Source organism: Papaver somniferum, chromosome 6 (genome assembly GCF_003573695.1).
Source record: "Papaver somniferum cultivar HN1 chromosome 6, ASM357369v1, whole genome shotgun sequence".
In the NCBI taxonomy this organism is placed as follows: Eukaryota; Viridiplantae; Streptophyta; class Magnoliopsida; order Ranunculales; family Papaveraceae; genus Papaver; species Papaver somniferum.
In genome coordinates this window covers 94,833,021-94,856,901 of record NC_039363.1, presented here as the reverse complement: position 1 = coordinate 94,856,901, position 23,881 = coordinate 94,833,021, and the positions used below count along the sequence as shown (strand labels likewise).

Below are 23,881 nucleotides of genomic sequence, written 5' to 3'. Positions count from 1 at the left end.
TACGTCATATGGGGCTATATCATCGCTCTTGAGTATTCTATCTGGACGCTAATGTATTAAGGACATCGTGTTGAACACATATTCATTTTGTTTTCCAAAATTTTGCTAAATATCAATTGATGAAAGGGTAACTTAGGCATTACAATATCTTATAACACCTTATATCCAAGTCCCTATTCATTGGATATTCTGCAAGAGTCCCCTTAATAGTGCGTTTGGATACCAGAAACACAAGTTAGAAGCAAAAATACTTTACTTCACAAAAATTTGACTTCTTTACTTCTAAAAATCTTACAAACACAAACACTGTATCCAATTGGGCCTGTGCTCCCACGCGGGGCTAAGTGCTCCCACGCGGGGCTAAGTGCTAAGCTTTACTGGGTGGTTGCTTCAAGCCCGTCCCCGATTGAAAATACAACCGTGTCCGAAAATAGGAACAAAACAACACCACCAGCAAAGAAAGATCAAAAAGTAACAGAGAAACCAAAAGAGACAGGTGAAAAAAAAAGTAGAGAGAGAGCAGACTATGTTGTTGTCTTCGGTAACTTTCAGCTATCAACACTAGCATTAGTTTATAGTCTAATAATTTGTCGATTTTAAAAGAAGAAGCAGAAAGAAAAGGGTTTTAAATGTCTGAAAGATTCTGTTAGGGTTTTTTCAAGGAGTAATGGCAGCTTCTTCTCCATCTACAAGATATGGTGCTACTGTTCCTACTACTTCCACTGTTAGTGGCGTTTCTACTAGTGGAGATGCTCTTAGTCGTATCCTCGCTAATCTTTGCACTAGAGGAAACCCTAAGGTCAGTTTCATTTTGTTGTGATTTTTTTTTCTGATTTTTTTTCGTTTTTTTTTTTAATTAGATCTTCTCCATTAGACCTATCTTTCTCGATATTTGAGTAATTTAGTTGAATTTGGCTTGGGTTAACAGTATTTCCACTGTTTTGAAGTTCAATTATAGTTGCTGTTCAGGTTAGGGCGTTAGAAAATTTTCACTTAAAATTACTGGTCTAGCTATGTGATAAGCTGACATGAAATGGAGGCTCTTACAGATAGATTAGGTCTGGCCTAACTTGAGATTGAGTTTTTAGTCGATTCTCTTTAATACTACTAGGAAATGCTTTGAGGCTATGCAACTGGAAAAAAAGATTCGAGAATTGTGGTGTTAGATGTAAGAAAGCTTGTAGTAATTAGTGTTTTAATGTATATATGCTGTATCATTGAGTTGTCAAATTGCGGATGAGTTGCTTCACTTTCTCATTTTTGGTAACAAATTGTTCTTTAGAAAAGGAAAGATTGCGGAATCGGAGTAGGGAAAAATAGGAAACTATCTGGGTTTTCGATTGTGCATTTTTCTTAGTAGGCTACAGTTAGTTTATCCATGGGCATGCGAATCAAAGGTATTATGGCTTAACTTAGCTGATAGAGTTTTATAAGTACTGTGTAACTACTAACTGATTGGATCAACTTAGGTTTCAGACACATAGCACTACTGCAGCACAGTGCTAACAATCCTTATGATATTATCTTAACATTCAAAAACTTTTTCAAAATTTCAAGTTTATGAGTGCATGTCATGTGGTTTTACTAGTTATGTCATGGTTAGTTCCCTATACATGTATCCATGTCCAAATTAGACTGCTTCTCTAGACAGTAATCCTCAATCAAAAGATTAAACCCTGTTTCAAACAACTAGTGATATCTACCGAATAGGTTGTGATGTATCCTCCACTTGCCACCTTAATTCTTTCATAGATTTTCGGTTCTGAACAATTTCTTCTCATGATGCATTTGTTGATCACCTTGAGTGCAGGACGGTGCTGCATTGGCTTTGCGGAAACGCGTTGAGGAAGAAGCTCGAGACCTTAGTGGGGAAGCCTTTTCTCGCTTCATGGATCAGTTGTATGATCGTTTTTCGAGCCTGCTAGAAAGTAACGATGTCTCTGAGAATTTGGGAGCTTTAAGAGCCATTGATGAGTTAATAGATGTGACAATTGGCGAGAGTGCTTCCAAAGTTTCCAAGTTCTCTAACTACATGCGCACCATATTCGAAGTAAAACGTGATCCCGAGGTTCTAATCCTCGCTAGTAGGGTGCTTGGACATCTAGCAAGAGCTGGTGGAGCTATGACTGCAGATGAAGTGGAGCGCCAGGTTGGTTACTTTTCTCATCAGTTGTTTTGTGATGTTTTCGTAGCCATAAAAATCTAAAATTATTTGTTTCTCCAGGTCAAATCTGCAATGGATTGGCTTCGTGGTGAAAGAGTAGAGTATCGTCGTTTTGCAGCTGTCTTGATTTTGAAAGTAAGATCCTGGTCTGTTGTTTAATAAATTGTTTATTTGGTTTATCTTCTTTTTGCTCCATAAGGTTGGTTTATTAGTTGCTTAAGGTGTCCTCATTCAACAAGTAATCTATTTTCCTGCTGATACAGTTGAAGTTGGTGTAAATTGGTTAACTGAATGCTTGTCTCTTGAAATGTTGCTACAGATTTGCACATTGTTGTGTACTGTAGTAAAAAATTATTTGTTATGAAGATATATTTGCTCCTACACTAGAACACCTTCTTACATAAGTTTATTTCTTCTATGTCAGGAAATGGCAGAAAATGCATCAACAGTTTTCAACGTCCATGTGCCAGAATTTGTTGATCTCATATGGGTTGCGCTGAGGGATCCCACGTTGGCTGTTCGTGAGCGGGCTGTAGAAGCACTGCGTGCTTGCCTCCGTGTGATTGAGAAGCGGGAGACACGTTGGCGCGTGCAATGGTACGTGAGAACCCTCATAACTTGTTAACTAAGTGTTACCTATTAAAATCTAGTGAACTTCCGTCAATTATTTGTGCCGGTCCTGCCGAAGTGCCTTATAAATTTGTAGCAGTTCTACCGTTTGACCTTGATGCTAGTATCTTTTCCTTATAGTAACTTGCTGTCATGTTACAATTGACTACGTGTTTTCTTGTTAAACCACTAGAAGGAATTTACCAATTTCAACTGTCTCTACAAGTTAAGTTTATTATAAATGAAAGAGGATTTGATGTTAATGCATAATTGCAAACTATACATTTATTGCCAGTACAGGCCTTAAGGAACAATATTTTGTATAGGTACTTAGGTAGCAGTGTAACTAAATCACATTGGTTCAGAAACAAGACGCGGAGCTGTTGGCACTTTTGGACTAATGACTGGGTCTAGAATATTAGCTAGGTTCCTAGTCATGCATCATTCTAATGCCATACATGAAAATAAAGGGTTGTATGAATCTGTCTTTGAAGAAGCTTAGTAAACAAGGATCTGTATCTGAATTGACATCTCAATCTGTTTTTTTTTTCAACGATGATAAAAGTTGCAAAATACAGATACTGTTGAAATATTGTTAAAAAAAGTAAGGCCATAAAACAACATTTGAGTGGAATGGTTCAGATTTCAAACCCTAAGCAAACACTTTTATCTTAGGATGCACTAATAGTTTGCATCATTTCTAAAGGACTCACACTGTAGATGGATTATCGATATTTCATCTGTGTGTTAGTAAATCTATTGCTACTGGAGCATCTTCGACGCAAAGGGTCAAGGTCATCCTAGGTGGAGGTCTTATTAACACCTTATTTTTTGTGGTCATTGCTAAATGACAAGAAAAAATAAAGATAAAACTTTTACCTAAAGTTCATCTCCAATGTCCAAGGTGTTATTTAACAAACTTTATTCAAATTTAGAGACAAAATGATGATGTGAACTTAAGACCCAAGGTCAGCCATGTCATCTTTCTTTTTGACCTTGACCCTTGCATTGGAAATGAAAATCTGGTGCAAAGTGTCTTAGTTGTCATGATATTTTAAGACCTTTACCCCTTGCATTGGAGATGCTCTCAGAGTCACGCTGGATGCGCTATGTGATCATGACAAGATCCAAGCTTGTTAATTTTTTTTAAACAATGTTTTTCTTCCTATTTAAACTAAAATTTCTATTTGTTACAACGTTCTAAAAATAATTTTTACTGACTTATATATCAATAGGTATTACCGCATGTTCGAAACTACACAAGATGGACTCGGTAAGAATGCTCCTGTTCATAGCATACATGGTTCATTGCTTTCAGTTGGGGAGCTTTTAAGGTTTGTGGTTCTCAGTTTTCTTTCTTCTGCACCCTCATATTCGATAATTTCTAGCAGTGTAACAATACTATAATGTGTATGTGAATCACAAATCCTTGCTGCTCCCTTTTTTGTAAAGTGGATAATATACTATTTGCAGCATTTCAAATAATAGAATGCTTTGTAGTTTTTGTATTACATACATCACCAAGCACATTAAGGCGCCTAACCTTGATGATATTTTAATAACCGTGATGATTAATTTTGATTTGTGCAGGAATTCTGGTGAGTTCATGATGTCAAGGTATAGAGAGGTGGCAGACATTGTTCTCAGATACCTGGAGCATAAGGATAAACTTGTACGTCTAAGCATAACATCCTTGCTACCCCGCATAGCCCACTTCCTACGTGACCGTTTTGTTGCAAACTACTTAAAGGTATGTATGCTATCTTTTCCCTCTATATTTTAACACAATCATAAACTGATTTTTAATATTCAGTGTTAGATGTTCTGGGATGTAAAACTGATCATCCATACACATCACTAAGTAATTGCAATGTTTTGCACAGATTTGTATGGATCATATTCTTGCCGTTCTGCGAATACCAGCTGAACGCGCCAGTGGGTTTATTGCCCTGGGAGAGATGGCTGGTGCTTTGGATGGTGAACTTGTCCACTATTTGCCGACTATAATGAATCACTTGCGAGATGCAGTATGTGTCTAGCTGTTATCTGTTTGATATTCCAAAATCCTAATCCACTGCTTATGGTTAACAGAATTTTCAAATGTGTATTTTATGATTTTTAGATCGCTCCCTCTCGTAGAGGTAGACCCTCACTCGAAGCTTTGGCTTGTGTTGGAAGCTTTGCAAAAGCCATGGGGCCTGATATGGAACCTCATGTTCGAAGTCTCCTGGATGCCATGTTTTCTACCGGTCTTTCTTCTACTCTTGTTGAATCCCTTGAACAAATAACTGTTAGGTATGCTGTCGTGCGACTCATTTCAAGATCGTTTTTTTTAATGAAACTTAGTGTCCACATGCTTAATCACGGGAAAGAATTCACTTTGTACAATGCCTTTGTACGTTGCAGTATTCCATCGCTGTTGCCTACCATCCAAGAGCGCTTGCTTGATTCCATTTCGGTAGCTCTTTCAAGGACTCTTTATTCTCATTCAAGGACAGGTGTTGTAGTTACTCGTGGAAATGTGATTAATAACCCTAACCAAGTATCAGAGCTTAGTGGTTCTGCTCTTGTGCAACTTGCTTTGCAAACACTTGCTCGTTTCAATTTTAAGGTGGGTTTAATCATTTATCCATGCTTATCTTTTTGATGTCATTTATGGTGAAGCTGGTCTCCTTATTATTTATGTGCAGCAGCTATGACCTTCTTGAGTTTGCTACAAATCTGTTACTCTATAAGGAGAGAGTTACTTTGTGATTTATCTGTCTCCTCACTGTGAAGCTACTTTGTGATTTAGGGTCATGAACTTCTCGAGTTCGCTAGAGCATCTGTTGTTGTATATCTTGAAGATGAGGATGGAGCTACCAGGAGAGATGCTGCTTTATGTTGCTGCAGATTAGTTGCTAACTTCTTCACTGGAGTAGCATCTGCACAGTTTAGCCCAAGTAGGTCCAGTCGAACTGGAGGAAGGCGTCGCCGCCTTGTTGAGGAGGTCTGTTCACACTTCACAACTGTTCATTTCTTATGGTTGCTTATGTTACATCTGATATCGTCATTATTCATGTCCTGCTGTCCCTTGCAGCTAGAGCATTTTTTTTTTATCATTTATTATTGCTATGCATGCTCCAATTTGATTTAGCCTTGTGGTACTAAATACTTTTTGGGAGATCTTCCTCCAAATCACTGGTATGGCTATCAAAATCATGAGCATTGGCATGTAGGTTCCAGATCTAAGCGGTAGTATCAGGGCCTTTATGCGCTATATCATTGCTTAGAGATAGGCGAATATATGAAGTTTGAAGTAATATGGTACCTTTGAAGGAAAGTTTCATTATGGTTACATGTGTCGCACATACTATAGATGGCAGCTTACCTATCTTTCTGTTTTTGTAGATTGTTGAAAAGCTTTTGATTGCAGCCGTTGCTGATGCTGATGTCAATGTTCGGCTGTCAGTCTTCTCTTCTCTGCATGGAAATGGAGGGTTTGACGAATTTTTGGCACAGGCTGATAGTTTAAGTGCGGTTTTTGTCGCTTTAAATGATGAGGTAAGGTCAAGCTATATGAATAGAGTGAGAATCTGCATTTTGTTGTTCCTCTACTATTGCTAGTGACAAGCGACAATATGTTTTCGTTTTTCATAATGATAAGTAAAACCCATAATGTTTACCGGTTTTAAAGACCATGTTTCACGACTGCCTATCTATTTATTGTTGATTTTCAGTGTTACCTTAGCTGCTTTATACATATAAGGTATCGTATACCTGATATTATTTTTCTTCCCTTTGCTCTCATTACTGTAAATACTATTTTGTCGTCTATTCTCCTGATAATGTCTTATTTGGTGTTATTGATTGAAACATCGTTATGGTTAACATCATAAGGTTGTTGCATATAGGCTTAGTCGTGTCCATTTGCTATAGACATAATATCAAAGGTTAGTGCATACAGACTTAGTCGTGTCCATTTACTTATACGCATTGCAAAACCTGTAAAGCCCAATAACTGAATAAAATCCCTAGTGCATTGATTATCAATGACGTCAGAGTTAGTTATTCCGAAGACCCATTTTTGGGAGAATTTAGCTGATAACGCACAGTTGCATTCCTCAGTGGAACAAGGATGTATATCAGTAACATTATACTCAATTTTGATGTTGACAATTAAGGTTTGGTAATTGGAATCTTATAAAAGAGAAGAGCTTCCAAATTGGGCACAGTTATAATTTTTTGAATATGCTTGAGAAATAGATGTAGATAAGTTTCCTAGCATGTTGAATATCATAAAAACTTTGTTCTACTCTAGTTCGTGATTAGCTACTGTTAAACTCATTGATTTCTCTCTTCCTCTATCTTTTAATTTATAGTTTGTTCTTTTTTTACTGTTACAGGATTTTGTTGTTCGAGAGTATGCAATCTCATTGGCTGGGAGGTTATCAGAAAAAAATCCAGCATATGTTCTTCCAGCACTTCGTCGCCATCTCATACAACTGTTGACATATCTAGAACAAAGGTCAAATGGCTATTTCTTAATTCTAATTCCTTTGAAGTTGAGGAAAGAAGATGTTGTTTTTATTGGATATGTTCGTGCATTTAGAAAATTCACCATTCTTTGTTCAATTTTTCAGCCTGAAATCTTCAGATGTTGACATGTCTTGTTTGTCAGCAGTGCAGATAGCAAATGTAGAGAAGAAAGTGCGAAACTATTGGGTTGCTTAATTCGAAGTTGTGAACGACTTATACTTCCATATATTGCTCCTGTGCACAAGGTTCGCTTAGTGTTTTGTTTATACATCAGCTCGACTAGTGAACTATCTCTTACTGTCTGCTTTTAAATTTCTTCAGGCACTAGTGGCAAAGCTTCGTGAGGGCACTGGGGTGAACACAAATAATGGTATTGTAAATGGTGTTCTTGTTACTGTTGGGGAGCTTGCAAGAGTGGTGAGTGAACACTTATAGCTTTTTATGCTGCTTGTAAAATCTTCCTTCTGCTCTCCTACTCTATGTTTTAAAACATCAAAGATACCTAACATTTGCGAGATCGAAGCCTAGAAACCGAGAACCGAGAACCGAAACCCATTTTCCAGTAGCAAGTACCGGGTTTGGGTAGGAGACAATGTTAGCTCCCAAATATAGGACATAGTTTTTACGCAGGCCTGACCAAGCCTTGCACAACCCGTAGGCACAATCCTTGAAGCCTAGAAACCATCAGTCCAAAAGAGTTAAAATGCCTGCAGATAAACTTATGCTTTTCATTGCTTGAACCACTGCGTATAATATACTGTACCTCTTCAAGGATTTTCTAGCAGAACCGGTTCTAGGTTTTTGAGTAACAAAGATAGTTCCCTTTCGAGCTTACATGTGCATCTAGAGTATTAAATCCATTGAGGCCGATAAAGAGGCTGTGGAAGTGAATCGTTAGTTGTAACCTTTTATTCAGTTTGTTATTAAGTTACTTGTATATTTTGCCTGCTTAGACTTCATGTAAAAAAATGAATAGAGTCCTGATTGAGTGAATGTATATCTCACCACATAGGTTTGGTATATTTATTGCTGTTCCTGCCATCAAGAGACGTAGTTGACAAGTTTATACTATAACAGCAAAACGTTTTTATGTAATATTTTGTCAGACTGCACTGGTCTTGCTACTTACTCCTTGTGTTGAACACCAGGGTGGTTTTGCAATGCGGCGGTATCTTCCTCAACTAATGCCATTGATTGTAGAGGCTTTAATCGACGGGTCATCTGTTACGAAGCGTGAAGTTGCCGTAGCAACACTTGGTCAAGTTGTTCAGAGCACAGGGTATTGCTACTTTATACCAGCACTGTTTTCTCTTGAAAAGATATATCGATATATTTTAAGGTCGTAATCTCTTGTTTTATATCGCTGATGTTGTTGAACATCAAACTGTGACTCCAAATAAAAGGCTGCATCAGATCTGCCCCTCCAAACAACATATTCTAGATGCACCACTGTTGATCTTCTCAACTTTGGTAAAGGTTTAGGTCACACATGGTTGTACCGTTTTTTAGTTGATTGGCCAAGACTGTAGATTTGATTGCTGAATTAATAGGATTTGTTTTTATTATTATTTTATTTTTACATTGATGTTTCTTGGAGGACTCTTAGGGGTGGTTATCTCGTTTTAGATTCTTGATTCTGTTAGCTGGCCTCGTATACTAATAGCATCATAAGTTCACTTGCTCGGCTTGACGGTGTCAAAATATATTGAAATTATTAATTATTGTAAGTTACTACTGGTAGCAAGGTAGGCAGTCTCGGTCCTTATCATTTTAAAATTGAGTTGCGCATAGCTTTGCATTTTTAGTTGATTCTTGAGATATATGACTCTCCGTAGCTGAATGCTTACGTTGTTTCTACTTTCTTTGATATACACTTCCCCCCCTCACAAAATCCAATAGGAAGCAGTAGTCTTTTCTACTTTCATTGTTGTAATGATTTCTGAAATTATTATGCCACATGGTTTTTATTTTTTGTTTTGTCTTTTTTCACAGCTATGTGATTGAGCCATATAACGAGTATCCACTTTTGCTTGGATTGCTATTAAAGTTGCTGAACGGTGAGTTGGCTTGGTCTACCAGACGAGAAGTGTTGAAGGTACTTGTCTTCGGGCTTGATATTCTGGTGATGTACCTATTTTATTATTCCTGTGCTGAAATAGTTCTTGTCTTTCTGCTACAGGTATTAGGGATTATGGGTGCCTTGGATCCCCATGTTCATAAACGGAATCAGCAAAGCTTGCCAGGGTCACATGGAGAAGTTATCCGTGCAGCCAGTGATACTGGCCAGCACATCCGATCAATGGATGAGTTACCCACGGATCTCTGGCCATCTTTTGCCACATCAGAGGATTATTATCCTACGGTAAATATTTAGCGCGGACTTTGGGATATGTTATGGTCTTCCATGTATTTTAATTTGAGTTTTAATGATCAGGTTGCAATCAGCTCACTCATGCGCATTCTTCGGGATCCTTCTCTTTCAAGCTATCATCAAAAGGTTGTTGGTTCTCTTATGTTTATATTCAAGGTAATGTATTGTCTCTCTGTTTGGCATTTCATTTCTCTTTTAGTTTTCTTTTGTTTATTGTATTTCTTTTTTTCTAGCATTCCTAACCAATTGTTTTTTCCCTTTCTTGTGAGGTTAGTCCATGGGCCTTGGGTGCGTTCCTTATTTGCCAAAGGTCAGTTCAATAATGTAGGCTTCAGTTGTCGTTCGACGTATTTGTATCTGAGTTATGTTAAGATAACCAAATTACAGCAACCGCTTCTTCCCTTTATGAGCACATATGTTGCTTGTCCTCTTATACTTGGATGTGTTGGATTGTCAGGGTCATGTTCCATCTTGATTCAGTTGAGACTTATTTTGTTGGTTAATTAAGTGTGCAGTCCTGTTGAGATTCGAATCTTGAAAATGAGAAGAAAAGTAACACTTAAGAGAAAACAAAAATAATGCTCCCTATCCCTTTTTACACTTGAATCTACAAAACCGTGTTGGGCATTTGTCCCAACTCTTTTAGACCACAATTAAATGTGAAATATAACTTATCCCAAAAAGAAAACTAAAAAGCTATTTAAAACGATCTTTTTTTACCTGTAGGTTTTGCCTGATCTCTTCCACACGGTCCGCACTTGTGAAGATGGGCTAAAAGAGTTTATAACTTGGAAGCTTGGGACATTGGTATCTATTGTGCGCCAGGTAGACGAGAACCATGGAATGAAGGGATTATAGTTCGTTCGACTTTTTCTTCTTCTTCTGATGGTTCAGTGATTCATTTAGTATGCTAACGAGCATTTGGTATTATGTTGTGTAGCATATACGCAAGTATTTGCCCGAGTTGCTGTCTCTTGTATCTGAATTATGGGCTTCTTTTAGTTTGCCAGCATCTAATCGTCCTGTGCATGGCTCACCTGTAAGTCCAGTACCTTCTTGATATTAAGCTTCTCGATTCTCGACCCCATACTGTAGTATTCTGGGGATTCATTATTCTAGAATTTCTGGGGTTCCTTTTGTTTGAGAATATTTCGATTTCGCAGGTTCTTCACCTTGTAGAGCAGCTTTGCTTGGCATTAAATGATGAATTCAGGACATATCTTCCTGTTATTCTTCCATGTTGTATTCAAGTACTGACTGATGCTGAACGTTGTAATGACTACACATATGTCCTAGATATTCTTCATACTCTTGAAGTGTTTGGGGGTTCGTATTCTTGAGCTTAGTTGTTGTTTATTATGTTTGTATCAATCATTTACTTCTGTTGTTCTATCTGTTTGAACCGGTCTTATGGATTTGATACGCTTATTATTTGTGTATTGCAGGGACTTTGGATGAGCACATGCATTTACTTCTTCCAGCGCTCATTCGCTTGTTTAAAGTGGATGCTTCTGTGGAAATACGGCGTGCTGCTATTAAGACTCTTACAAGGTTGATCCCTTGTGTGCAGGTACCGCACTACTTCTCTTTGCAATTGTGTACCATGTGAAATTTGATGTCTACATTTCTTTTATTTAATTTTCCGCATATATATTTCCTTTTCTAGGTAACTGGACACGTAGCAGCGCTAGTCCATCATTTGAAGCTTGTTCTGGATGGGTAAGTTCTCAACAGCCTGCGTTTAATATATCTGCATAAGACTAGCTTTCTCCTTTGCGGGGTATGTCATATTGTAAAAAAAAATCTAGAATTTAACAATTTGACAACATCTTACCAATATCCAGTTATGCTTATAGTAACAATGTAGCAATGCAATGTTCATGCAGAATTGTAAGTCTCTCTTAATGAGGCAGTTGACATGATATCTTGCGCCTAGCTGTTTTCACAAATGCTCTTGCCTATTTTCATCATTTGCATATGCTTTTCATTTGCAGAAACAGTGACGAGCTTAGGAAGGATGCTGTTGATGCCCTTTGTTCCTTAGCACATGCCCTTGGGGAGGATTTCACCATTTTCGTGCCGTCAATCCATAAGCTTTTGCTGAAACACCGTTTGCGGGTCTTCTTCTAAACCATAGTTTTAAAGACTTCGTTTAACTTTCTATTTTCATTAATTATTTCACTGACTGTTCATCATAAGAAATTTCTGATAGTGAGAGCTTTATTTCCAGCATAAGGAATTTGAGGAAATCGAAGGACGTCTGCGTAGGCGTGAGCCGTTAATATTGGGGAGTTCTGTTGGTAGATTGACTCGGCGACATCCTGTTGAGGTCATAAGTGATCCTCTGAATGATGTTGAGAATTTTGATGAGGGGCCTGAGGTGAACAAGCAACTAAGAAGCCATCAAGTAATTTCTTATCTAGATTAGTGCTGAATAATTTGTGCATGTATGTTCCTTTGTTGTATGACCTGTAGTGATTGTATCGACCTACTGTATAATCTCATGCCGCTGTTGTACACGTTCATGCAAGCTTAACCAATCACGAATTTACCTGAGTTCTTTTTACGACATCTAGTCTTGACCTATGCTATTTATCTGGTCATTCTGATGCAGCAACATTGCTGTCAGATTATGTGTTGTTACCTCTCAGAAATGGATTTTTATTACTGTCTGGTAGTTTAAACATTACTTAGATGTTGGGTAAACATTTTTTCCATGATTACATCGACAGATACTTTCATTACAGAAAAAGTTTCTTAGACATGCTTTATCTGTAATGGATTATTAATACCATCTTGTTTAGTATTTAATGGTTATTTGGTTTTGGAAGCAAGGACTTTATCCTCTTCTTGCTATTTAGTTCAGCTTAGTAGAAAATCTTATTCTTAGTATCCCCTTTTAGTCTTAATTATTATCCTTTTCATGCACAACTGGTCCTTAAAGTTGAACTAGTAAGTAGAGATGTTCCCAAGGCCTTACGAGAGAGATTGATCAGGCTTGTGCCAAGTCTCTTGCCCAAAGAAAACCCCATGACAGTGAGCGATGGCCACTAAGGGGACAATATTGGCTGAAGTCTGGGGTGGGATTGTGATGCTAAACGATATTCTTACCCTTTCGGTCACCATTTGAGCTTGTATCATTTTCTTTTATCAACCGAGTTTTAACTTGACTCTTTTCCTTACAGGTCAATGATGGTCGATTGAGGACAGCTGGCGAGGCTTCTCAAAGGAGTACTAAGGAAGATTGGGCAGAGTGGATGAGACATTTTAGTATTGAACTCCTCAAAGAATCTCCTTCTCCTGCTTTGCGAACCTGTGCAAGGCTTGCGCAATTGCAGGTGGTACATTATTATTGTTATTATTATTTTGTTGTATGTACATCTACTTTTCCCTGAGGATTGACTTTGTAATTGCAGCCTTTCGTTGGCCGCGAGCTGTTTGCAGCTGGTTTTGTGAGTTGCTGGGCTCAACTGAACGAAACTTGTCAGCAACAGTTAGTTCGGAGTTTAGAAATGGCATTTTCTTCTCCAAATATTCCTCCAGAAATTCTGGCAACACTCCTTAACTTGGTATCTATTATTTGAAAGAATCGTCGTCATTCATTGTGATGTATACTTGTGGTAGTCGTATTTTTCTTGTTATGTTCACAGTTACCATGAGATACTTTACAAAAAAGTATGAAAAAGAAATGTGTTTATCTTGAGAGTTGTCAGTTTAATGTGAAATTAGTTTATGTTACTATGAAAATCAATTCACTGAAAGTAGTATCAAATTTCATGTTTAGGTATTAACTGATTTTTGTGGTATCAGACTGCCAGTATAATCTGACATTGTTATAGTTATAGTTAATATTACATGTTATCACAGCGGCAAAATGTAAAACTCACCATTTTTGCCCAAATCTAGCTGCAGACAATATATTCCGTTTATAATAATTTATTTTCTTGTATTGTAATCAATAATTAATGTTGGACTAAATATATCATGGAGGTATACAAGCTGTATATTTTCTACGAATGAGGTCTGTGTCTGGAGCTATCCATTTTGGATTTGACTCGGGCTTAAAGTAAATTTTTTTACATATTTATCCGCCTACCCTCGACTGATCCTCGAGTAGTCTCTCTAGCGCCAGGCCCTGCCCAGCCGCCTAGCACCTTCCCAACGACTTTTGCTACACGGGGCTTAAGACTTTTCGTATTATAATAGTTCCATGTCTATAAATAGGAGATACAAATTCTACCCCAATGATGTGCTGGCCTTACATAATATGGCACTGTCTGAACATATCTTGAACTCCTAAATCTGCAGGCTGAGTTTATGGAGCATGATGAGAAACCTCTTCCAATAGATATTCGACTACTTGGTGCTCTTGCAGAAAAGGTAATTTTGATCTTCTTGATTGATTAGGAATTTTATTGGTGATCTAGCTCACACAACTGGTAATTCGGTATTGCTCCTTTGTATCAAGAGCTCCTCCTTTATATTGATGCATCTACTGAAGCTGAATTGTTCCTCAGTGTAGAGCATTCGCGAAGGCTCTACATTATAAGGAAATGGAGTTTGAAGGTGCACGCTCGAAGAAGATGGATGCTAACCCAGTGGCTGCTGTTGAAGCTCTTATACATATAAATAATCAGTTGCACCAGCATGAGGTCTGTATATCCTCTATGTTATAGACTTCAAATGAGTATAATACCCAATACGCCTGGTGTTTATAGAAACATTCGAGGGATACTTTCTGTCCAGTCAAGATTTTAATCAAGATTTTTATCCCCAGGCTGCTGTCGGAATACTGACTTATGCTCAGCAAGATCTGGATGTCCAACTGAAGGAATCCTGGTAAATTTAAGCCAAACTCCATTTTTTGAGATTTTATTTATGTTTGTTCTGCATTAAGAGATAGACCACTGTTGCCTTGCTATAGCAGTTTAGTTTAAAGCTTTAGCAGTCGCTGCTGTGCAATTTACTTGATTGATGGAGACTTTCTTATCATGTGGTTGTATTATATTTACTATAGGTATGAAAAACTGCAGCGGTGGGATGATGCTCTCAAGGCATACACTGTCAAAGCATCTCAGGCAGCTAGTCCCCATGTCATTTTGGATGCTACGTTAGGTTTGTACTATTATCCGTGTGTCTGGTTTGCGTTTTTTCTTTCTTCAGTTTTTTCTGCGATAAGCATAACTGTATCAAGAAGAGGAGCAACGAAAGATGCTCTTAGTATCATCTGGTGCTCTAATGCGCAATTGTGAGCCTTTCGTGGGCCGTTGGTTGTGCCTTTTCGTTTTCTTGCTCGTAATGTTTTTTATAATATGCCTTTTACATTTTACTGATGTTTCATATTCTTTTGATGACCTTCTATTACAAAGATACCGTTAAGGGTTTTCATTTTGTATATATCTCGTAGGAAGAATGCGATGTTTGGCTGCACTAGCTCGATGGGAAGAGCTCAATAACCTCTGCAAGGAATTTTGGACCCCCGCGGAGCCTGCAGCTCGACTAGAAATGGCACCAATGGTTTGTGCTTACTCATTTGTCATACTTCCAATGAATATGTGTGGCTTCAGCTAAAAGATATGGTTCATTTTTCTAGGCTGCTAGTGCTGCCTGGAACATGGGGGAGTGGGATCAGATGTCTGATTATGTCTCTCGTCTGGATGATGGGGATGAGACCAAACTCCGAATCCTAGGGAACACTGCTGCAACTGGCGATGGAAGTAGTAACGGTACTTTCTTTAGGGCTGTTTTGTTGGTTCGCCGTGGGAAGGTAAGAATCTTTGATACTGTCGATCTTGCCTGTTGTTTTCTCTTATGATTTCAATCTGCGTAGAGAGCTTAGTTTCCCTTCTTTACAGTATGACGAGGCACGTGAATTTGTTGAGAGGGCAAGAAAATGTTTGGCAACAGAGCTTGCGGCGCTGGTAAGTTTCTTTAGCCCCATTGCTTGGCTATGTGCACTGCATCGGTTTTCTGGAACTGTTTTTACAATGGGTATTGGCCTGTTAACAAACCTTGTGTACTTTTCATATTATTATTACAAAGCGTGTGACTTAATATGTCTTTAACCATTGGAATGTGATAGTTTAGTTGAAAACTTGAAATTCAAACTTTGTGCATTTTTAAAGCCCTCCATGAATGCAGTTTTTCTCTTTTCCCCTTCTATCCATTTTTCTTCCTTCCTTTTCTCCCTGTCTGGTATTTAGATTTCAAATTTCCTTGTTACAAAATCTTTATATATTTACTACCGGAGTATCAACTTTTTACTTCTATTCATAATTGTTGTTCTCACATAATATCTGATTTGTGGTAATATATTCAAGACGTTATTCGTTGTGTAGGTCCTTGAGAGTTACGATCGTGCTTACAGCAATATGGTGCGAGTTCAACAGCTGTCTGAATTGGAGGAGGTACTTTCTGATCTTAATTCCTATGGTCATTATTGTGTCAAACTGGATTTCTATGGTCTTGAACGTACCACCGTAGATCTGAACACATGTGCATTATGCGACACTGCGACAGGTCATAGATTACTGTACGCTTCCTATAGGAAACTCTGTCGCTGAAGGACGGAGAGCCCTAATTCGAAATATGTGGACCGAACGAATACAGGGAACAAAGCGAAATGTAGAGGTGAGTAGGCCTTTACGTACCAGTCTTGATTTTATTATCAACATCTCTTTTCCATATTTTTATTATCAACATCCCTTTTCCATATTTAACCTTTGTAATGCTTATTGGTTGGGGATAATTCTTAAATCTGGTTACTGCATGCTTTTACTGTTAATATGCCTAGCTTCTTTGCAAGCTAGTGTCTTCTTGCTTGGCCATCTATGATTCACTGCTGAGTCATTCATTAATACATAGAATGATGTTTCTCCTTGCCTTCATTCTTGAATCGTGCAGGTTTGGCAAGCACTTCTCGCAGTCCGAGCACTTGTGCTGCCCCCCACAGAAGACATAGATACTTGGCTCAAGTTTGCTTCTCTTTGCCGCAAAAGTGGTAGAATCAGTCAAGCACGATCCACTTTAGTCAAACTGTTACAGGTCAGTGGTGCATATTTATTGGTGCTACATTTCTGCTTTCAACTACTTCGTTATTGATAAAGCATTTCATTTTTGTTAAATTTAATGTATCTATTCAATACAGTACGACCCGGAGACCACAATGGAAAATATGCCATATCATGGTCCTCCACAAGTGATTTTGGCCTACCTAAAGTATCAGTGGTCTCTTGGGGAAGATTTGAAGAGAAAAGAATCATTTGCAAGGTTGCAGGTACCAAGAATACCTTCTTTAGTTTTATCTTTTTGTGACCCTTTTAATGGTGCAGTTTTGGCGCATACATTCTGATGGTTCTATTTGGTTTGATTTTTTCATGGTTTTTATCATAATTGTTAACTGTTTCTCCTTTTTTAGGATCTTGCTATGGAGCTTTCAGGAACAATGGGCAGTCCGCCAGGGTTACCAGCTAGTTTAGTTAGTTCTTCAAGTCCTTGCATTCCGCTTATTGCTCGTGTTTACCTTAAACTTGGGACTTGGCACTGGGCACTTTCTCCTGCATTGGATGACGAGACTATACAAGGTTAATTTTTGATTAATTGTTTGCATCTCATTGTTTGGCGACACAAATATCCTTTAGCTTTAACGTTTGCTTCTTTGTCTTCTTTTGAAGAATGTCGTCTTATTTGCCTGCTTATTGTCTCTCATTGTCAGCAGAAGTCCTTATTGCATTCCGGAATGCCACTCAATGTGCAACTGACTGGTCGAAAGCTTGGCACACATGGGCACTCTTCAATACTGCTGTCATGTCTCATTACATGAATGTTTACACTGGGAGAGGGTTCCCTGATTTCGCTGGGAAGTATGTTGTAGCAGCTGTTACTGGTTATTTTCATTCAATTGCATGTGCAGCAACTGCAAAAGGAGTGGACGACAGTTTACAGGTAAAATCATTTCTCATGTGGAAGCAGGTTTTGCTTCTGCTAATCATACTCACATTTATACCTTTTTATAGCGAACTTGTAATTTTTTTTTTCTTATTATACGAACTCATCTTTTATTTTTGTTGTTCTTTTGTCAAATTTACTATCTAGAGATTAGATCTTAAATCATACATGGATAAAGTACTATTTACATTTTACAGTCTTATTTTGCACCTAAGTTTTGCCAATTTTGTTTGTAACTTAATCTGGACCTACGGATTATTGCTTATCGATGCAAATAGTGCTGTGCTCTATATTTATCTCTTGTTTAGTTGAACGTGAGATTTTGGGGTTTATATTTCTGTCTCTAAATCAGTGTGATATTTATTTCATTATCTTATGTTTGCTAACTGTACTTTTAATTGGGCTGGTAATTCTTTTTCCAGGATATCCTTCGTCTTCTCACGCTGTGGTTTAACCATGGAGCTACTGCAGAGGTTCAATTGGCGCTGCAGAAAGGATTTGCGCATGTTAATATCGACACATGGCTGGTTGTGTTGCCTCAAATAATTGCCAGAATACATTCAAACAACCATGCTGTGAGAGAACTCATACAATCGCTTCTAGTGCGGATAGGGCGAGGACATCCACAGGTTTGCTTTTGTTGTTTCCACAATCATTTTTTTGTACTTGAGTAACTCCTAAACTAAAAGTAGAATACAAAAAATGTGCAGCTCTAACATGTCAAACCACTAAATGATGATCAGAAACCAGAAAGCTGGTTTCATATTTGCTCCTTGTCCAGCCGTCCTTTATTAAATGATATCTAGCATAGGGGAAATGTAAAAACGCATTTCAAGCCAAACATTAATACTCATGTCGCACAAGTCTTTCCAATTTGTCTGTTTGAGTGTTTCGGTTCCGATGCTGCATGTCTGAGTCCATAACGTCGGCGTGTTCCATTTTCTTGGACCGGGGAATGCTGTGATGCTAGTTACTTTTAGTTCTTCAATATTATTCTTTTGCGCAAATAGTTTTTCTTAAATGAATTAAAGCATCAACTTTGGCCTTCTAGTTTGTGTAATCTTTTTTATCGGTAATATTTCCTTTGGAACTTATGAAAAGACACGCCTTTTGGGCACTTTAAGAAATGTTTATGGATTTCGTTGACAGGCTCTTATGTACCCTCTTCTTGTGGCGTGCAAATCAATAAGCAATATGCGCAGAGCTGCAGCACAAGAAGTGGTTGATAGAGTTAGGCAGCATAGCGGCGTACTTGTGGATCAGGTAACAATTGTTTTTGTTCTTCTTTTTTTAAGGAATCTTATTTTAATTGGAATCCTGGTTGCTAGTGCCTGTCATTTTATTAGGAGACCGTTCATGCAGGCACAACTTGTGTCCAAGGAGTTGATTAGGGTTGCAATACTGTGGCATGAAATGTGGCATGAAGCGCTGGAAGAAGCCAGCAGGCTATATTTTGGTGAGCATAATATTGAAGGAATGTTGAACGTGCTGGAGCCACTGCATGAAAGGCTGAAGGAAGGCGCTAGCACCATTAAAGAACAAACTTTTATCCAGGTAATTATCTCGGTCGTTTTGGTACTTTATCTAGGTTTGGAATTTCCTGGACCATTGCATGGGGACCAACAGGTGATAGTTTGCCAAGTAGGTGAGTTGCATGATCATTAACTAGTAAACATGTCCTGATCATACATGCTTTGGTCCACCTATGTATTTTCAGCTCAAACTGTGGTTGATGTCCTTTCATAGTATAAGCATTAACAATAACTCATTATGCAAACAGACCTTTCAGAATATAAGCATTATTAATAAATCTGGTGTCTATATCCCTTAACAACTGATCCCTACCAAGTTGTTGTTTCGACCTGTTTGCCACCAAGTAGAGATTGATATCTTGTTGGGAAGTTGTCGTGTGGACCATGTTGCTCGTAGAGTGTACTGTGTCATCACTGAGTGTGCAAGCTTTGTGTAGTTGGAGCTTGGAATTTTCACCATTTTAGTCTTTCAGCATACAGTATTCAGCAAGTTTTCTTTCCCATATTATGGAAACTCAAAATTACTCATACCAAAGTGTCAAACGTAGGATTCGTTGAATGTTTGACCTTCTAATATGTTTTTTCTTTTCTTTTCTTTTTTTTTTTTTTTTTTTTTGGAAACAGGCATATGGCCATGAATTACTGGAGGCCTATGAGTGCTGCATGAAATACAAGAAAACTGGGAAGGATGCAGAACTTACTCAGGTAATAGAGTTCCTACATGAATCTGGCATGCACCTTTATATAATTCTGTTTCATCTGGGTTGGTTTATTTATTTAGTTCTGGAAAAACTAAAAAGTTGACGCTTCTCGTTTGATGCTGGTTTTCTAGTTTCTCTTTGTTTACGACATAGAATGTGCTTGTAAAAGCTATACAGAGTTATATACCCGTTTTCTCGAATTTTCTGTTAAGCATGTGGCTTACCGTTATAGAATTAAAATTTGTTTTCCTTGCTCATGTTGAGATTATTCATTTGGTGTCATCTTTCTAGATCTTGGCAAATCCTAGTTATATATGATAAAACTTTTCCTATATTCCAACTCTGTTTTGCCTAAAACTTCCACCAGTGTATTCAATGGTTTTTTTGCTACAAAACCATCACCAGATGTCAACTTCGAATTTTTGTGACGCTGCTATTGACAAATACGTATTTGTTTGACAGGCATGGGATCTCTATTATCACGTATTCAGACGTATTGACAAGCAGCTACCTAGTCTTACAACCCTAGACTTGCAGGCAAGGAATACTGTAGTGTAGTCTCTTAATGATTTCAGTAGTGCTTTTCTCATTGGCTTCGAAAATTGCAGTCTGTTTCCCCAGAGCTGCTTGACTGCCGCGACTTGGAGCTTGCTGTGCCTGGAACATACCGTGCAGGTGATTGATCAAATTCTAGTGAATATTTGATGGACTTTTATAAAAGCCTTTAGTGCTCTAATATTAGTGCTTACTCTCGTATCTCAGGATCACCTGTTGTTACCATTGCTTCATTTGCGCCACAGCTTGTTGTGATAACATCTAAACAACGGCCCCGCAAGTTGACAATTCATGGGAGTGATGGAGAAGACTATGCTTTTCTGTTGAAGGGGCACGAAGATTTACGTCAAGATGAGCGTGTTATGCAGGTAATAACATAATTCCTTTCCCATTGGCCGCCTCAACTTATCCGTGCTAGAAATTATCACAGAGTTTCGAGTTTATAATTAATAGGTAGTAATTTGGTATTAACTAAAAAGTGCTTTTATTAGCTTTTTGGACTGGTGAATACCTTGTTGGAGAACTCCAGAAAAACTCAAGAGAAGGATCTTTCCATTCAACGTTACGCTGTCATCCCATTATCTCCCAATAGTGGGTTAATTGGATGGGTTCCAAACTGTGATACTTTGCACCATTTGATCCGGGAATACAGAGATGCCAGAAAGGTTGGTATGCCTAACTAAATTATAATTTTCTTCTGGTTATTAGAATAATCAAAATCTGATCTGTAAACGTTGGTTCACAGATCACCTTGAATCAAGAGCATAAACTTATGCTGGCTTTTGCTCCGGATTATGATCACTTGCCACTCATCGCTAAAGTCGAAGTGTTTGAGCATGCTTTGCAGAATACTGAAGGGAATGACTTGTCAAGGGTATGATACCACTTCTCTCTTTAGTACTTGTAAAAAATGCCTTGCGGTATTGTGAATTTATCTTCTTGCATCATCTGAGGATTCTTCCTGGTTGCTCTTTCTGTTGTAGGAATTTTCCATGTCATGTGTTATGAAATCCTATGTGTTGAATGTTGTAGGTTCTGTGGTTAAAAAGTCGCACTTCTGAGGTCTGGCTAGACCGTAGGACAAATTACACTAGAAGCTTGGCTGTCATGAGCATGGTACTTGTTCCTCATGTCTAATCTCTAAACCAACTTATATTTTACATGAAGCTAACAGTGATTTCATTTTTTTCTTTCCAGGTAGGTTATCTCCTAGGATTAGGAGACAGACATCCAAGTAATCTTATGCTACATCGTTATAGGTACTTCTAACTTCTGTGATCTTCCTTTTGTTGTCATAGATGAGAACGATCTAAAGGTATTAATTAATTCTTAAATTGCAAAAATTTTGTAGTGGGAAAATATTACATATTGACTTTGGAGATTGCTTCGAAGCCTCAATGAACCGGGAGAAGTTCCCGGAAAAGGTACGTTTGGTTAAATGATAAATGCATAACCTTTGTCAATTCTATGGGTGTTAGAATACCAACATTTTCATCATTCTTACAGTTTTCCCCTATTGAAATATCATGGAACAGGTTCCTTTCCGTCTGACTAGAATGCTTGTGAAAGCTATGGAAGTCAGCGGCATTGAGGGAAACTTCAGATCGACGTGCGAGAATGTTATGCAAGTTCTTCGAACAAACAAGGATAGTGTCATGGCCATGATGGAGGTATAAAATTAAATATTTTTATTCAACTGTTAGTATATCACATTGATCAAATTGTATGAGCTCCTTGAAAATTGTATGAGTTCCTTGAAAATTGAATGCTGTTATTTAGCTGAAAACAGAAACAATACCAACTGAAACCTTCTAAAGACAAATAAAGGAGAATAATGGTAGAAACCTAGATGGTGTCATTCCAGTCACCACGAACAGCAAAAATAGACATTCAAAATTTCATATTTGTATGTTTGGTTTTTGTTTTAGTGGTTACTGTGAAGCAACTGGCTCAAATTGGCCAGCATTTATACCATTCACTGGTACATGACAGGAAATATGTCTTCTAGAATCACTTGGTTTTATTTTGAGACACAGTGCGGCTTCATCTTACTCAGGCAACTTCATTGGAATCATGGCTTAGATTATCTGTCTGCTAATAGCGCCTTTCCTAGTTAATCACATGAAAGTTGTGCTTCACTGCTAGGCTTATGTTTAACTCACCAAGAGCATCTCTCTTTACTAATCCAAGCATCTCGCCTACTTGAATGATTTCTTTTCTTCTTTCCTATATATTGTTCTTTCATTATCGTGTGGCACTTAATACATATTGACCTTGTAAATAGTTTCTTTAGAAATTTTCTAAGGTTGGTGATTCGTATGTTTAATTGTTCACAGGCTTTTGTACACGATCCTCTTATAAATTGGCGACTTTTTAATTTCAACGAAGTCCCTCTTACTAATAGTCACGTCCAGCCAGTTGTAAATAGTGAAGAACCTGCGCCCAATAGGGAGCTACCTCAAAGAGGTGCTAGAGAAAGAGAACTTCTCCAGGTATTTATATTTTCCTCTAGAGGTTTTGTGGGTTCTTTAATATTGAAGGTCGCAAGTGATTTCATACCCAATTGGTCGTTCTTGTACAGGCTGTCAACCAACTTAGTGATGCTAATGCTAATGAAGTTCTAAATGTGCGTGCTGTGGTCGTCATGGAAAGGATGAGCAATAAACTCACAGGGCGCGATTTCTCCACTGGTGCTTCAGTCCCCAGCACAACCAGCTCCGCTCAACATGCAGTAGACCATACTACATTGACCCCTGGAGATGCACGTGAAGTAGATCATGGGCTTTCTGTTAAACTCCAAGTTCAGAAATTGATTCTTCAAGCTACATCACATGAAAATTTGTGCCAGAACTATGTTGGGTACGTAATTCCAATTTCTTTCCAGTTATTTACAGCCAAATCAGTAAAATTCAACTATACAGGTGGTAATTTTCACTTCTGCCATTTCCTTGGACATTTACCACAGAAAATAATACAATTGTGTTTCTTGTTATTCAGGTGGTGTCCATTCTGGTGAATAGATTTTTCTTTGTTTCTGTAAATGGCATGTACATAACTAGGATTACTTTTGTTGTAACTTGTAAGTATTTATGTAAATATCAGATATGTAAAAAGTAAATGAAATCGATGGGAGTTCTCTCTACTTAGCAGTAGTCAGCTCTTTCAGAACTAGAAGGTAGAAACAGGAACATAACAATGTTGTTGGTTGTACCACAAATTGAATATATACATGTATTTTTTTTTGAAACTGAAAAATTGAATTGAATTTTAAATAGCGGTTACATTGTGTGCATCCTTATGCAGTTGATCAACAATTTCAACCGGAGGAGCTATAATCCAAACACCACTAATAAATTGAGTTCCAGCTACTTTGAGAGTCTGCAACTATATTTTTTTTCTTTGGGCACATAGCAACATTGCCAAAAGGGATGAGTACTTAATAAGATTCTGATCCTAGTTAGCAATTCGGGATTCGGCAAATATA

General features: G+C 37.9%; 1 protein-coding gene across 1 annotated transcript; it reads left to right on the top strand.

The window, feature by feature from the left end:
• The first annotated feature begins 464 nt into the window (after window positions 1-464).
• LOC113288465 (serine/threonine-protein kinase TOR-like) lies at window positions 465-23,678 on the top strand. Its single transcript, XM_026537507.1, has 57 exons — window positions 465-799; window positions 1,811-2,149; window positions 2,225-2,299; window positions 2,589-2,761; window positions 4,009-4,107; window positions 4,364-4,523; window positions 4,657-4,800; window positions 4,896-5,068; window positions 5,180-5,384; window positions 5,568-5,762; window positions 6,164-6,316; window positions 7,159-7,280; window positions 7,437-7,536; window positions 7,613-7,708; window positions 8,440-8,570; window positions 9,284-9,386; window positions 9,471-9,653; window positions 9,726-9,818; window positions 9,937-9,972; window positions 10,389-10,487; window positions 10,603-10,701; window positions 10,826-10,988; window positions 11,108-11,232; window positions 11,329-11,381; window positions 11,657-11,780; window positions 11,893-12,069; window positions 12,848-13,000; window positions 13,079-13,231; window positions 13,971-14,042; window positions 14,180-14,314; window positions 14,440-14,501; window positions 14,680-14,777; window positions 15,070-15,179; window positions 15,256-15,429; window positions 15,518-15,583; window positions 16,001-16,069; window positions 16,182-16,292; window positions 16,566-16,706; window positions 16,810-16,938; window positions 17,080-17,245; window positions 17,380-17,606; window positions 18,032-18,238; window positions 18,759-18,872; window positions 18,972-19,163; window positions 19,766-19,846; window positions 20,305-20,379; window positions 20,451-20,517; window positions 20,605-20,765; window positions 20,889-21,062; window positions 21,143-21,271; window positions 21,430-21,513; window positions 21,595-21,656; window positions 21,749-21,821; window positions 21,933-22,067; window positions 22,734-22,889; window positions 22,979-23,256; window positions 23,395-23,678. The coding sequence occupies exons 1-57, from the start codon at window positions 668-670 to the stop codon at window positions 23,411-23,413; spliced, it is 7,425 nt and encodes a 2,474-aa protein (XP_026393292.1). The 5' UTR covers window positions 465-667; the 3' UTR covers window positions 23,414-23,678.
• The last annotated feature ends 203 nt before the right edge of the window (window positions 23,679-23,881 follow it).

What these genes read in the sequence shown, in the direction of transcription:
- LOC113288465 (XM_026537507.1), top strand. Translation starts at nt 668, where the DNA reads ATGGCAGCTTCTTCTCCATCTACAAGATATGGTGCTACTGTTCCTACT. An exon ending in TGAATCACTTGCGAGATGCA is followed by an intron (nt 4,801 to 4,895) that starts GTATGTGTCTAG and finishes TATGATTTTTAG; the next exon opens with ATCGCTCCCTCTCGTAGAGG. An exon ending in AGCTGTCTGAATTGGAGGAG is followed by an intron (nt 16,070 to 16,181) that starts GTACTTTCTGAT and finishes ACACTGCGACAG; the next exon opens with GTCATAGATTACTGTACGCT.